The sequence below is a fragment of the Zootoca vivipara genome, chromosome 8, assembly GCF_963506605.1.
Source record: "Zootoca vivipara chromosome 8, rZooViv1.1, whole genome shotgun sequence".
Lineage (NCBI taxonomy): Eukaryota > Metazoa > Chordata > Lepidosauria > Squamata > Lacertidae > Zootoca > Zootoca vivipara.
Genome location: NC_083283.1, coordinates 508,158 through 523,506, shown reverse-complemented (window position 1 = coordinate 523,506; position 15,349 = coordinate 508,158). Strand labels below are relative to the sequence as shown.

The 15,349-nt window shown below is 57.3% G+C and overlaps 1 protein-coding gene across 1 annotated transcript; it reads left to right on the top strand.

Annotated features, from left to right (window-relative positions):
- The first annotated feature begins 735 nt into the window (after nucleotides 1–735).
- PARP10 (poly(ADP-ribose) polymerase family member 10) lies at nucleotides 736–14,645 on the top strand. Its single transcript, XM_035124474.2, has 10 exons — nucleotides 736–946; nucleotides 3,198–3,443; nucleotides 3,553–3,798; nucleotides 5,055–5,893; nucleotides 7,371–7,583; nucleotides 9,236–9,356; nucleotides 9,845–10,783; nucleotides 10,929–11,068; nucleotides 11,916–12,090; nucleotides 13,118–14,645. The coding sequence occupies exons 1-10, from the start codon at nucleotides 787–789 to the stop codon at nucleotides 13,417–13,419; spliced, it is 3,381 nt and encodes a 1,126-aa protein (XP_034980365.1). The 5' UTR covers nucleotides 736–786; the 3' UTR covers nucleotides 13,420–14,645.
- The last annotated feature ends 704 nt before the right edge of the window (nucleotides 14,646–15,349 follow it).

Here is a 15,349-nt window from a genome sequence, read left to right as displayed (position 1 = left end):
AAGGCGAGAGCGCGCACTGCTTAGTTCAGCCAGGAAAGACCCTTCCAGATGTTGGGGGCTCCGGCCACATCTGGATGGCCGCTGGGCTTTCTTGTTTGCCCCCCGCGCGGCGAGGGTCTTTGCGCCTAGAGAGGGAGAGACGGGTCGCAACGCTGTCAACTTTCGGATTTGAAAATAAGGGATCAGCAGCCTCACTTGTTCCGGGGACAGTCTACCATAGCTGCCAAGTTCTCCTTTTTTTAAAAAGGGAAATTCCCTTATGCTGAATAGGCTTCCTCGCGAGAAAAGGGAAAACTTGGCAGCTATGCAGTCTACGCCGGTATCTCTAACAATCCAGGACAGCAGCGGGAAACGGCGCTGGAATAAGGGAGTTTCCCGCAAAAAAAGGGAGGGTTGACAGCTATGCGGCGCCCCGCCCTCCCCACATGCTCCGGGGGTCCGCCCCCGAAGCGGCATCCTCAAGGCAATGGAGGCGGGCCGGTGTCGCAAAGGCTTGTGGGCGTTGTAGTCCGCCGCCCCCCCCCCCCAGCTTCGGGGATGCCCGCGGCGCGCAGCTCGGCCGGAGAAGCTCCGCCGCCAGGACGGGCGGCTCTTGGCCGGCGCAGCGGGCGCCGGGATCGCAGGCGCCGAGCCCCGGGGGGGGGGCCGTCGGGGCTGCGTGCGCGTGGCCGTTCCGGGGCGCCGGGGATCCGAGGCAGGCGCGCGCGCGCGCGTCCCCGCCCCTTCCTGCGCCCGCCGAGGCGCTTTCGCTTTCGCTTCCCGGGAGGCGCTTGGGCGGCGCGCGCGATGGCGGCGGCGTCCGTGGAGGTGCGCGGGGTCCCCGGCGACGTGGCGGACGAGCTGCTGGTGCTCTACTTCGAGAACCGGCGCCGCTCGGGAGGGGGCGCCGTGCAGAGCTGCCGCCGGAGGGGCGCCCGCGCCACGCTCACCTTCGAAAGCGCCGAGGGTGAGTCGGCAGCAGGCGGGAGACCCGGCCCGCCCCTCCACCTCCACGCCGCGCGCGGGGCAGGGGAGCCGTCCAGGGGGGGCTCCTGCCCGCTTCGCCCTCGGGCAAGAAGGGCTCTGCTTTTCAGGGGGGTGGGCACTGGGCGCAAACAGACCAAAGTGCACCAAAACAACTTTCCTCTTCGGGAAGAAAAAGGTCCGCGTTGTTTTGCAGCTGCCACGTCCCTCCCCCTTTACAGGTGAAAGTAGGAGCTCCTGGCATATTAGGGGGGGGTCAGTGTGCGGCGCCCGCGCCCCCATGGGGTGGCCTGGCAGAGGGGGGCGGGGGGGGCCTGCCTGCTTTTGCCCGGGAAATGGAAAGGGAAAGCCGGCGGTTGGAGGCTTGGCTGACTGGCAGGAGACTCCTGCCATCCTTTGCGGTTCCTCTCCTTGGAGAGTCGAGAGTCTTGCTCCCCTTTTGTAGACAGTGCTTGTCTCCCACAGCCACGCCAGAGACATTCTTTAGGTCTGTGAACATGGAATAAAATTTGTATTGCACAAAAGAGGCGGGGGGAACACTTGTTGTCAGCCTTACTGTTGGAGAAAGGAGACTCTCGTCATCATCATCATCATCAATTTATTATTTATACCTCACCCATCTGGCTGGCTCCCAACAGAACACTAAAAAACCAAATTAAAATTAAAACATTAAAAACATCCCGAAACAGGGCTGCCTTCAGATGTCTTCTAAAAGTCAGATACTGTGGTTGTTTATTTCCTTGACATCTGATGGGAGGGCGTTCCACAGGGTGGGCGCCACCACCGAGGAGGCCCTCTGCCTGGTTCCCTGTAACTTCACTTGTCGCAGTTACAGGTAGGTAGCCGTGTTGGTCTGAGTCGAAGCAAAATTAAAAAATTCCTTCAGTAGCACCTTAAAGACCAACTAAGTTTATATTTTGGTATGAGCTTTTGTGTGCATGCACACTTTTTCAGATACACTAGAAACAGAAGTGTCAGACCCTATATATATACAGAGGGTGGTGGGGGTGGGTGGGAATGGGAGATGGGCTGATGGGAGTGGTAAACCTGGAGATGGCTGTTAATGGCTGCTGATGGCTGCAATTAGTCCTGGGCTGAGGTGCTAAAGAAAGCTTGATCATGCATAATGAGATAAGAATCCGATATCTCTATTCATCCCAGGTGCTTCCATGGTTTTAAGCTTGGTAATGATTTCCATTCTTAAGGAAATCAGCCCTGAGTGCTCCCTGGAAGGACAGATCGTGAAGCTGAGGCTCCAATACTTTGGCCACGTCATGAGAAGAGAAGAATCCTTGGAAAAGACCCTGATGTTGGGAAAGATTGAGGGCACTAGGAGAAGGGGACGTCAGAGGACAAGGTGGTTGGACAGTGTTCTCGAAGCTACGAACATGAGTTTGACCAAACTGCGGGAGGCAGTGCAAGACAGGAGTGCCTGGCGTGCTATGGTCCATGGGGTCACGAAGAGTCGGACACGACTAAACGACTAAACAACAACAACAATGATTTCCAATTCAGCAACTTCCCTTTCCAGTCTGTTCCTGAAATTTCTCTGTAATAAAACAGCTGCTTTGAGATCTTGTATAGAATGTCCTGGGAGATTGAAGTGTTCTCCTACTGGTTTTTGCTGCCACATACACCCGGACAACATCATTACTGGCCCCAACAACATCCAACATACCATCTCAGGACTATTTAATTGCTCATCTTCTAACATTGTGTATGCCATCAAATGCCAACAGTGCCCTTCAGCTCTCTATATTGGACAAACAGGCCAAACCCTACGCCAAAGGATAAATGGACATAAATCTGACATCAGGAACCATAAGACTGAAAAACCAGTAGGAGAACACTTCAATCTCCCAGGACATTCTATACAAGATCTCAAAGCAGCTGTTTTATTACAGAGAAATTTCAGAAACAGACTGGAAAGGGAAGTTGTTGAATTGGAAATCATTACCAAGCTTAAAACCATGGAAGCACCTGGGATGAATAGCACCTAGATGAATGCCCATCTAGTCCAGCCTGCTGTTCCCACAGTAGCCCTGTGGATGTCTCCATGGGAAGCAGGGTGTGTGTGTGCCTGGCCCTTGGCATAAGATCTGAGAGTTCAGATAATCTGTTGCGAATGCTCCAGCCTCTGGACCCCTGAGAGAGGCTGAGAAAGCGCCAGCTTTCTCTCCTGTGGGTTCCCTGCTTGCAAGGTGACCTTTTGGCCTCCTGCTCTCTCCATTCAGACGCCCAGCGGGTCCTCTCCAGAACGGACCACCGGCTGCAGGACGCCCACCTGACGGTGCACCCAGCTGCCCCTCGGGATTATGGGAAGGTGGTCCTGCAAGGCCTGAACCCCCAGACCAGTCAGGACCTGGTGGAGCTTTACGTGGAGAGGATGTTGAACTGTGAGAGTGGCGTCTGCCCCGTCTTCCGCAGCCACAGAGGGGATCAGGCCCTGGTGCAGCTGACCAATCCGCTCAGCAATGCAGGTATCGGGGGGGGGGGCTTCTGCTTCCCTTCTGACTTCCTCTTGGGGAGCGCTGCTTTCTCTGCGCTTCCTTCTCTTCACTGGGTCTCCTCTCCCTCTTGTCCTGGCAGAGTTCCTGGCCTTGGGGGAGCATGTGCAGAGTCGGCCGCTGGACGGGGCCCACCTGGCGCTGGACTGGGTGGAGCAGACGGACGGCGTGCTGGTGCAGCGTGGGGAGGGCCCCGGCCCCAGCCCCCTCAGTCAGGACCTGCTGGAGCTGTACTTTGAGAGCAAGCGCAGCGGTGGGGGGCCAGTGCGGGCCGTGAGGCTGCTTCAGGGGGCCACGGTGGCTGTCGTCTCCTTCCAGAACCCAGCAGGTAAGGGCTGAGCCTGGAACTTCTCTGCAACCTCACTTCCTCCGGGGAGGCCAGAAGGGGGGTGCTGACCTTCGCTGGCTCCCTGCAGGAGACGGCTGACCTTGACTGCAAAGGGGGGGGGACTGGTCCTCTGGCTGTCCAATTCCACTTTCTGAGTAGAGCTGCCGCTCCTGCTCTCTAGTTGTGCTGGCAGACTTCCACTTGGTTGGAGAACAGGCCTGATCCTGTTGCGAATGTTCTTAGGCTGGCTTAAGGCAGCAGAGGGCTGTGCCCCCCCCCCGCCGTGTGTGCTGTTTGCTGAACTCCAGAATGTGAGTCCCGGATGACCTTTGGGTGCCTCTTCTGACAGACTCTTTTGAGGGAGAGCCATGAGGGCAGCTCTCCCCCAGGCTTCACGCACGGCAGGAGGGTTCATCAACATTGCCACCATTGGGTCCGGTGTTTGCAATATCAGATCCCTTCTCCCCCCTCCAATATATATAATTTTTATTAAATTTTCTGATTTGCATTTCAAAATACTCGTTTAAACAATCTTAAATCAGTGACTTCCCTTCTTCTCTTTCTGTGGTTCATTTTACATGCCACACATCCCTGCATATTTTACATGAACTAAACTTTTCAGTCATGCATTGTTGCATCCACCAAAACTTATTTACACTGCCGGATTTATCTTAAGGCTACCAGGGTTTTTAAACGAACACAATTTTCACCCATATATTCAGCAAACCTTTCCCAGCCTTCTTTAGACGCCCATTCTTGTTCTCTTATCCTATGTGTTAAATCTGCAAGCTGTGGATATTCTGTCAACTTAAGTTGCCATTCTTCTTTGGTTGAGACCTCGCTCATTTCCCATTTTTGGGCTAACAGAATATGGGCCGCAGTAGTAGTAACAGTCTTTTCTGACACCTGGGAATTTCCCTCTGAATTATCCGCGACAAAAAGGATACTGCCCCCCCCATTCATTATATATCATTTCCCAAAACTCTGTGACCCTTTTATAAGTCCACCGCATATGGTAAAACGTATCCTCACCCTCTTTGCATCTCCAGACCCCCTTCTTTCCAAGCCTCCAAGGCCACCTGCCAGGGATACTTTTGCCTTGATTCCTGCATTGCAGGAGGTGGGGCTGGATGACCCTCGGGCCCCTTCCGACTCTACCGTTCTGTGATTCTATGGCTCAGTGTTTGGCGTTTCCCCGCAGTGGCGGTGACGGCGCTTCTCCTTCACCTGGGTCTCCTCTCCCTCTTCCCTTGCAGTGGTGGAGAAAGTGCTGCAGAAGACCCACCGCCTCCCAGATGGCATCTTGGCTGTCTCCCCCCACTACGACTTCCTGGAGCCCCCAGAGCAAGAAGGAGCCCCTCTGGGGGACACGGGGACCCCCTTTGCCCTCCTTCCCCTCCCGGAAGCCTTCCCCCGGCAGCTGCTGCAGGTGGACCTGGTCCTCCGGGAGCTGAACGCCCCTGCCCCGGAATGCGTGATCGCCCTGGGCGAAGCCGGCCTGCGCGTCTCGGGGGGCGACCCACTGCGCCAAAAGTGGCTGCTGGAGCATGTCCAGGGGGTCCTGCAGAACGTGATCCCCGAGCGCCTGCCCTTCTCCGCCTGGGTCCTGGACTTCCTTCGGCAGGAGGATGTGCGGAGTCGCCTGGCGGAGCTGCTGGCCGAGCGGGGGCTGGGCGCCTGCTTCCTCCCCGCTGCGGACGAGGTGGTGGTGGCGGCCCTGAGGCCCGAGACGGCCCGCCTGGCCACCGAGCTGCTGGGCTCCTCCCTGGGCCACTTTGCCCTGCCCTTGTCGGAGAGGCACCTGCCGGCTCTGGCCTCCCCCCGCTGGGCCCAGCTGCAGGGGGCGCTTCCCTGCTGCCTGGTGCGCCTGGACCAGGGCGGGGAGCAGCTGGAGGGCCTGACCCTGGCTGGCATGGAGCCGGAGAACCGGGCCCGGCTGGCCGCCTTCCTGCAGGAGAGCATGCCCGACGAGGCCCTGGTGGCCATGGAGCCGGGCGCTCTGCGCTACCTGCAAAGGTACTACCAGGACGTGCTGGCGGGCATGGGCAGTGTCACCCTCCTGCCCCTGGAAGGAGACGACGTCACAGGCTTGCGGGTAAGGAAGGGGCTTGGCGCTGCTGCTCCCTGTTCCCAGCCAGGTGGACCCCCAGAGTGGGGAGGGACCCCTAGAGGGAATTGCAGCAGCAGCTGTGTCATGCTGTCCCCATGGCCCCCCTCCTCTTTTTCCAATTCCCACCCCCTCCCACTGCCCCAGGACGGGCCTGGGCACCTTCCTCCCGCTGCCCCTCCCTTCTCTGGGCCCCCCAGCCAGGTCAGGGGTTTCTGCAGCGCACTCTGCCCCAGATCATTGGGGCTGGAGGGCTCTGTGGCCTGAGGGGAGGGTGCAGTCTGGGTGAGGCAGGTTTGTGCCTGGCCGGCTGCCTCTGGGGGTACTTCTGAGCCCCCGAGGGCTGGGTGCCAATCTGCCCTTGTCCCGTCTGGCTGCTGCGTGGCTTCCTGGGAACGTGGCTGGAAGTGCGGCTGAATGCAGAAGGCCACGTTCCCCTCTCCCTTCACCCATGATGCTGGCTGGGTGGCCTTGAGCCTGTCATAGCCCCACAGAGCTGCTGTGGGGATAAAATGGGGAGAGGGAGAACACGGAACACCGCCTGGGGGGGGGGAGCCCCTGGTAGGAAAGGTGATGTGTCTTCTGCTTCCCAGAGAGAGGATGTCGTCTGGCACTCAGAAGCTTTTTCCAATTATCCTGAATTACCATGACTCCTGAATTGTATTAATGCTTTTGATGAATTTTTTGGCTGCTTTTGAGACTCCAGTACCATTGCATCCTAACCTGTGTGATTTCAAACGTACCTGCTTGAGATCCTGCAAGTAAAATGTGAGCAGGACAAAGAGCTTAGAAGCTCTTTTTTGTGCTGGAAATATCTGGTGCAGAACCAGCTTCTAAGCGCTCTCTGCCTTGCTTGGGGAGGGGGGGGGCAAGGCTGTTTGGGGCACACTGATTCTGAGCTGCCCTCACAAGATCTTGTGGGGCTTCTGAGGGCCCGTAAGAACTTGTGCGAGCATCCCTAGTTTTCCAGAGCCAATGCGTTGAGTGGCCAGCAAGACAGAGAGCTTTAAAGCTCTTTTTTGCAACTCGCGCTTGGGTTTTGTTTTCCCCCGAGGATGCAATTTGAGTACAGTTGTACCTTGGTTCTCGAATGCCCAAAACCCGGAAGTAAGTGTTCCAGTTTTCGAACGTTTTCCAGAAGCCAAACGTCTGAGGCAGCTTCCGCTTGAGCGCAGGAAGCTGCGGCAGCCAATTGGAAGCTGCGCCTTGATTTTCGAACGGTTTTGGGAGTCAAACAGACTTCTGGAACGGATTAAGTTTGAGAACCGAGGTTCCACTGCATGTGTTTTTTCATATGTGCGCCACTCCTGGAATGTGGCCCCTGGGCAAGTTGTGACTGAACGGCCTAGCGATTGCCACGCTTGTTGTTCTGCAAGGCTGTTGTGATTCTTGCAAGCTGCTTTGAGCTGGACCTTTGTGGAATGCAAATGTCTTAAGTGGCCTCTGATCTCCTCCTGCCGTGCAGCTGAGCGGGGAGGCTGGAGCCTGCCAGGCAGCAGCTGAGCTCCTCCAGAGTCTGCTCAGCGCCATCCACACCCAGACGGTGACGCTGGAGCTGCCGGGCGTCTGCCGCTTCCTGCAGGAGAAACGGGGCCGGGAGACAGTGCAGGAGTTGGAGAGGCGCTTTCGTTGCACCATCGACCTGGAGAGGGTCCGCTGGAGCCCCCCAGAGACGCAGGTGGGTTCAGGTGCACTTTTTGGAGGGGGGGGCAGGATGCCCTGGAAAAGGGGAGCTCGGGAGGAAAGCCGGAAGGAGATACCCCCCCATACTCCCTGGTCCTGAATAGGGTAACTGTGCCCCTGAAGGACCAGGTGCGCAGCCTGGGAGTCATTTTGGACTCACAGCTGTCCATGGAGGCGCAGGTCAATTCTGTGTCCAGGGCAGCTGTCTGTCAGCTCCATCTGGTACACAGGCTGAGTCCCTACCTGCCCGCAGACTGCCTAGCCAGAGTGGTGCATGCTCTAGTTATCTCCCGCTTGGACTACTGCAATGTGCTCTACGTGGGACTACCCTTGAAGGTGACTCAGAAACTACAACTAACCCAGAATGCGGCAGCTAGACTGGTGACTGGGAACGGCCGCCGAGACCACATAACACCGGTCCTGAAAGACCTACATTGGCTCCCAGTACGTTTCCGAGCACAATTCAAAGTGTTGGTGCTGACCTTTAAAGCCCTAAACGGCCTCGGTCCAGTATACCTGAAGGAGCGTCTCCACCCCCATCGTTCTGCCCGGACACTGAGATCCAGCGCCGAGGGTCTTCTGGCAGTTCCCTCGCTACGAGAAGCCAAGTTGCAGGGAACCAGGCAGAGGGCCTTCTCGGTAGTGGCACCCGCCCTGTGGAATGCCCTCCCACCAGAGGTCAAAGAGAATAACAATTACCAGACCTTTAGAAGGCATCTCAAGGCAGCCCTGTTTAGGGAAGCTTTTAATGTTTGATTTCTGTATTTTAATGTTTTGTTGGAAGCCGCCCAGAGTGGCTGGGGGAACCCGGCCAGATGGGCGGGGTATAAAAAATAAATTATTATTATTGTTGTTATGAATGTGAAGGTGGGGCCTTTTCTGCAGTGGCTCCCCTTTTATGGGACTCCCTGGAGAAGCTCATCTGGTGCCTCCACTACATATCTTTAAGCGCCAGACAAAACTACCCCTCTTTTCCCAGGCCTTTGGTTGTTAAACAATCTGTGGCCTTCTAAATGCACCTTGGGGAGGCAGAATTTTTTTTGTATTATTACATTATGCACTTTATTGTTCTTATGTTTTAAACCACCCTGTGAATTTTGGATGTAAGGTGGTATATGTATAAATTTAACGAACCGCAACAACAAAATACAAGAAAGAAGATTCCACCTAAACATTAGGAAGAACTTCCTGACAGTAAGAGCTGTTCGGCAGTGGAATTTGCTACCAAGGAGTGTGGTGGAGTCTCCTTCTTTGGAGGTCTTTAAGCAGAGGCTTGACAGCCATCTGTCAAGAATGCTTTGATGGTGTTTCCTGCTCAGCAGGGGGTTGGACTGGATGGCCCTTGTGGTCTCTTCCAACTCTATGATTCTATGAATTTTCCCTGGGGGTGAAACCCTATTCCAGCACCTCCCCCCTTTTCTTTTATACTTTCATGATTTAATATGCTACGTGCCTTTTATTTTCTGGTACGGTGCATAGAATCATAGAGTTGTGCAGTTGGAAGGGGTTCCCGTGGGTCATTTAGTCCAGCCCCCTGCAATGCAGGGATCTCAACATGTGCCCCCACCCCACCCCCTCTGAAACCAGACCGGACCCTGCCTGGCTCTGCAAAGGCCTCTGACTTTCCTCCCCCCGATTTCTCCCCAGCACGAACTGGAGGCGTCTCAGGAGCCGCTGGCGGTGAGCTGCCCACGTGATTCCCCGCGTGGGCAGGAGCGGCTGGGAGCCCCAGTGGGCGCAGCTGGTGAGAGGAGTGACACCAACTTGGGTAAGATCCTGCACCCCTCTCCTGCCTGCCTACTCTTCCGGGACCGAGAGGAGAGAGGCACTGTGGGGCTGGCGTGATGGAGGGGGGTTGAGCTTCCTGCCCTTCCTTGCCCCTGGGAGACGTCCCTTCCCCCCACCCCCATGGCCCTTCAGAGCTGCCCCCCTGCTTCTGGGGGAGCAGAGATACAGAGACCCAGAGGAATAAATAATTAAAGTACTATTAATATTCAGATTCCTGCATTGCAGGGGGTTGGACTGGCCTTGAGGACCCCTTCCAACTACTACAGTTCTAAGATGTGTGTGTGTGTGGGGGGGGTCTCCTTCTTGCCTCCGCCTTCGAAGGCCCCGTACAGAGAAGCTAGCCTGGAGGGCACCTCTAGCAGGGGGGAGCGTGGGTGTGCTTGTGGGGCTGCGAGGGCAGCCCATTTCTGAGCGAGCCCCCCTCCCCACCCATGTTCTGCCCCCTGACGGCCTCCTCTCCCTCCGCAGAAGAGATCAAGGGTCTGCTGGCTGCCCTCCAGGCTCCCAGGCGGGGGTCCTGGTCCTTGGAGAACGTCAAGGTGGAAGAGGAAGAACAGGAGGACCTGTACACGGCCCCTGAGCCGCCCTCGCAGGCGGCAGAGGCGGCCCCTGCAGCTGCCAGGGCAGAGGGCAGTGAGGCCGCGGCGGAGGAGGAGGAGGGGGCGCTGGAGGAAGGACCCCTGGCCCTGCGGAGCAGCGCGGCCGAGGAGGAAGAGGAGGCGCAGCTGCTGCTGGCCATCCAGCAGTCGATGGACAGTGCCCGGCAGGAGGAAGAGGAGCTGCGCCGGGCCATGGAGCTCTCCCTTACCAGCTGGGTGCAGGAGCAGGCGCCCAGCGCGGACGCCACCCTCCTCTCGGCCCTCAGCATCTCCCTGGAGGACGCCAGGCAGGCGGCCGACTCGGCCCAGGTGGCCGTCTTCCTGGGAGCAGAGGAGGACGTGGCCCCCCTGGCCCAGGAGCTGAAGGATGCCCTGCGGGCCCAGCTGCGGGAGGAGACGGTGCCCCACGCCGCCCTGCGCTCCCTGGCGCCGCCCTGCCTCGCCTACCTGGCCCACCTGGAGCGGAAGCACGCCGTGCGGATCTCGCTGGACGGGGAGGTGGCCGTGGTGCGAGGCTTTGCCGACTACCCCGTGGCCGCCACGCGCGACCTGGCGCTGCTGCTCACCCGGCTGCTGCGCACGGAGACCGCCGGGGATCCTGGCAATGCCTGCTGGGTGCATTGGGACCCCCAGGGGTCCTCCACCCCCTACTCGGCACAGGCCAGCGCCCTTCTGGAACAGGCGTGGGGTCGGGGGCTCAAGCACCTGGACATCTTCTTTGACGGGCGTCCCTTCGCCATTGACTTTGAGCGCATGGAGGAGTACGACCTTGGCAGTGCCCGCACTGTGCCCATTGGCCGCCTCCCAGGTAGGCTCTGCCACCCCCCTTCAGGTGTGGTCTTCCCCTCCAGGGCTAAATGGGCTCCCTCTTGGCCCAAGAGCGGCCATGGCGTGGGTGGAGGGCCCCTCCGAGCCCACACCCTCCTCCTGACGGGCAGTGCCCCCCTCTGCAGGTCCTTCTGGCCCTGTGGGGCTGGACGATGGGGAGGCCAGGCTGGTGCAGCTTGTGGAGGGAACAGAGGAGTTCCGGGAGACGGTGCGCCATTTCTACGACACCCTGGAGGAGATGCACAACAAGATCCGCATTGTCAAGGTATGGGGGGGGGCACTGGTCTGGGACAGCCGGGGGCACAATGCTGTGGAGCAAGGAGAGCCAGCGTGGTGCCCATGGGCACTCATGTGCTGCTGCTGGAATTAGACTGGCAAGAAGCTTGACCCGAGAAATGGCCAAGGAAGGCGAGTCCACCATCTCTCATGGGAGTCTGTTCCTCTGCCAAACAGGTCTTACTGTCAAGAAAGATTTTCTGTGTGTTTAGTGGGAATCTCCTTTCTTGTCAATTTAAGCCATGGGTTCGAGTCCTACCATCCAGAGCAGGAGAAGATAAGCATGTTCCCTCTTCCCTGGGACAGCCCTTAAGATATTTAAAGGTGGTTCTTCTATCCCCTCTCAGTCTCCTCTTTTCCAGGCTAAACATCCCCAGCTCCTTCAACTGTTCCTCATCAGGCCTAGTTTACAGATCCTTGATCATCTTGGTTGCCCTCCACTGCACACATTCCAGCTTGTCAGCGTCCCCAGAATTTGATGCAGCAGTGGGGAGTAACACGGTTGTTTGACTCCCCTTCGCCAGAAAGTGTCCAGCCTCTCTCTCCAAGGGCAAGGAGAGTGGGTAAGGGTGCTACATGGTAGGCCCAGTGGTTGCGAGATCAGGTTGCAAGAAGGGGGCAGCGACGGAGATGACTTGGGGGGTAGGAGGGAAGCTTAATGGGGAGCACCTTTCCTCCGAGAATGGCTGCATTTCTCCAAAGCCTGACCCAAATAGTGAGCTTCTTGGCTGAGGTCTGGCCCAGGTCCTCGTCCGTCACTCCAACCACTGCACCACCGCTGCCTCTGCTGCTGCCTCTGCCTCCATTACCCCTCCTTTTCCTTCTGTGCCCGGCAGGTGGAGAAGCTGCTGCACCCTCTTCTCTACCAGCAGTACCAGCTGAAGAAAGTGGCCCTGCTGAACGTTTGTGGGCGCCGGGACGTGGAGCGCATCCTCTTCCACGGCACCACGGAGGAGTCGAGCCGCGAGATCTGCCTGCACGGCTTCAACCGTAGCTTCTGCGGAAAGAACGGTGAGCCTTTGGGGTGCCTGGAGTGGGAGCCAGCAGCACCCAGGAGGGCCACCACCAGATCTGAGGGTTTGGGCCCCAACATTGGGCGAAAGAATCTGAGTCGTGGGCGGGGGCAAAAGATCCCTGCATTGCAGGGGGTTGGACTAGTTGACCCTCATGGTCCCTTCCAATTCTACAATTCTATGATTCTCTGCTCTCCTTCGGACCTCCCTGGGCACTTGCTCCTGCCTGGAAATGGACACCTTGTCTAGAGTGTCAGAATTGGGCCTGGGAGAGCAGAGTTCGAATCTGCACTTGGCCGTGAAGCTCACCGGGTGACCTTGGGCCAGTCACCATCCCTTAGCCTAACCGACCTCGCAGGGTTGTTGTGAGGATGGGATGGGGAGGAGAAGAAGAACCATTCAAACCACCTTGAGATCCTTGGTAGGGAAAACTAAGTATATAATAAAGAGAAGGAAGGTTTAGCTTTTGAAGTTTGGCATTGCAAGAGGATTTGAGAGGTTTATGGAGGAGAGGGCCAGCAATGTCTACTAGCCAGAATGGATATGCTCTGTCTCCATGGCTGGGGGCAGCAATGCTTGCTGGGAACCACAGGAGGGAAAAGTTCCTCTTGTACTTGGATCCGGGTTCCTATAAGGGGCATCTGGTGGGCCCCTGTGAGAACAGGACTGTCCTGCTGACTTTTGGCCTCACCCAGCAGGCTCTGCTCATGTTCTTAAGGTGAGGTTTCTTCACCAGCCATGCTTTGGAAAATAGCAAGGCTTGTCCCTCCTTGGAGGATTGAGGCAGCCCTGGGTGTTCTGAGCAGAGCCCCCAGGTGGACACATAGGGAACTGCAGGTCCTTTGCCTGCTGCTCTGTAACTCGCCAAGCCTTGCAGGGGTTAGGCAGGCTTGCAGGAGGTGCTTGGGGGCTGGGGGAGGCCTTGGGAAGAGCCAGGGGTCCCGCAGAGCACGCTGCATGCCCCCCATTTCCTCCTCAGCTGGCCCTGACCCAAGCCCCCTCTTCCTTCCTCTTTGTCCCTCCAGCCACACGCTACGGCCACGGGGTCTACTTTGCTGTCAAGGCCGTCGTCTCGGTGCAGGAGATGTACTCCCCCGCCAGCAGCGATGGCAACAAGTACATCTTTGTGACGCAGACGCTGACCGGGGACTACGCACTGGGCAAGCCGGGCATGCGGGCGCCGCCCCTGCGGGAAGGGGACGCTGTGCCGCGGCGCTACGACAGCACCGTGGACAACCTCCAGAATCCAGCCATCTTTGTCATCTTCAACGACACTCAGGCTTATCCTCAGCACCTCATCACCTGCCGCTGGTCCAAGCAGCCCTAGGGGGGGGGCCTGCGAGGGCTGCTGTTCCTCTCTCCCCCCGGGCTGCCAGGTGGGCAAGGATGCCCTTGGCCAGACTTTCTGATTTGGGCCTTCCTGAGGTGGCAGAGGAGTCTCCACTGGGCACCAGCCTTTGTTCAGACTAGGTCTCCTAAGGGCCCCGCTTTCAACAAATTACCTCTTTTTTTGGGGGGAAGGGGGCTGCTGATTCTGCTGCCACCTACTTGGGGCATCACTTTGGGGTACTTTGAAGGATGGAGAAGCCATGCATTAAAAGGCACACAAGGAAAAGTCAAAGCAGAGCCTGTCTTGCTTGGGGGGTGCCTCTCCACCCCCCCTTCCTTTGCTCCTTGGCTTGGCAAGAGCAGCAGAGACCAGCCTGGCAGGGAGAGTCTCAGGCTCCGCAGGTTCTTGGCAGGATCCTGCAGTGGCCAGACAAGGGCCAGCTTAGGTGGGGATGGGGGGGCAGTGGAGACAGGCTGCCTCTGTGCCTTTGCCCCCCAAGAAGCCCAGCGTCCTGCAGACAACTTTGGCACGTTGGCGCATATTCTCGTTCCAGCCTTTGAATCTGGCTTCCCTCCCTCCTACAGCCTGAGAGTAGCCTGGAGGGGAGAGGAATTGGAGAATTGTAGCGCCCGAAGGGACCCCCGGGGGCCATCTAGTCCAACCCCCTGCAAAGCAGGAATTGCAGCTTGATTATCCCTGACGGATGGCCAACCCATCTCTGTTTAGAAACCTTTCAAACATTTAGACAGGATCTCCTTTCTTGTCATTTGAAGCCATGCGTTCGAGTCCTGCCCTCCAGAAGAAAAGAAAGCAAGCTTGCTCCATCTCCATCTCCCCTCCCTCTCCAGGCTAAACACCCCCAAGTCCCTCAACTGTTCCTCATCAGTTTTGGTTTCCGGGAGCATAATCTGACCAGGTCCTCCTGTTTGTTTCTGGAGCTCAACGCAGCCCTGGCTTTGCTTGGCCTCAGACAGAGACCACGGAAACAGAGAGAGCTTTTCCCATCTCCTCCTGAGCTTCCTCCTGGGCCTGGGGCAGCACTTGTTTCCCGAGAGCTGGAGGGAGCAGCCATGGGGCTGGGGGCTCCTCCCTCCTGGCGCTGCAGAACTGAACTGGGCACCTTCCAGGGCAGGCGGCAGTGGCTTCTCTGGCTAGCAGGAGTTTCCAGTTCCTTCGCACACCACAAGGGGGTGCTCTCGTCTCGCCCACCTTGGCCGCTTGATGCCAGAGGGGTGGGGTGAGGAAGCTTGCTGCTTTTGGGCAGGGCTGCAAGGGGGGGGGTGGCAGGGAAGCTGGCAGTTCCTGTGCAAGAGGCGTATCCGGCCCTTTGTGTGGCTGCTTCAGGAAGCGCCAGCTCCCTGGGGCCCATTCTTCCCCGATTGCTCATGACTTGGGGAACATTGGGGGGGGGGAGAGAGAATGTTCCAAGCAGGAGAAAAACAACAACTGTGTTGGTGAAAGTCTCTGTGTTTGTGTGTGTGTGTGTGTGTGTGTAGCTCTGACAGATCAGATGTTTTGAAGTGTTTTTTTCTCTCCAGAGAAAATGGACCTGAGCCTTGGAAGTACAGTCATACCTCGGTTTAAGTACGCCTCGGTTTGAGTATTTCCAGTTTAAGTACTCCACAGACCTGTCTGGAACGGATTAATCCACTTTCCATTACTTTCAATGGGAAAGTTCATAGAATCATAGAATCATAGAGTTGGAAGAGACCACCAGGGCCATCCAGTCCAACCCCCTGCCAAGCAGGAAACACCATCAAAGCATTCTTGACATATGGCTGTCAAGCCTCTGCTTAAAGACCTCCAAAGAAGGAGACTCCACCACACTCCTTGGTAGCAAATTCCACTGCCGAACAGCTCTTACTGTCAGGAAGTTCTTCCTAATGTTGAGGTGGAGTCTTCTTTCTTGTAGTTTGAATCCATTGCT

What these genes read in the sequence shown, in the direction of transcription:
- PARP10 (XM_035124474.2), top strand. Translation starts at nt 787, where the DNA reads ATGGCGGCGGCGTCCGTGGAGGTGCGCGGGGTCCCCGGCGACGTGGCG. An exon ending in GAGGAGTGACACCAACTTGG is followed by an intron (nt 9,357 to 9,844) that starts GTAAGATCCTGC and finishes CTCCCTCCGCAG; the next exon opens with AAGAGATCAAGGGTCTGCTG. An exon ending in ACAAGATCCGCATTGTCAAG is followed by an intron (nt 11,069 to 11,915) that starts GTATGGGGGGGG and finishes TGTGCCCGGCAG; the next exon opens with GTGGAGAAGCTGCTGCACCC.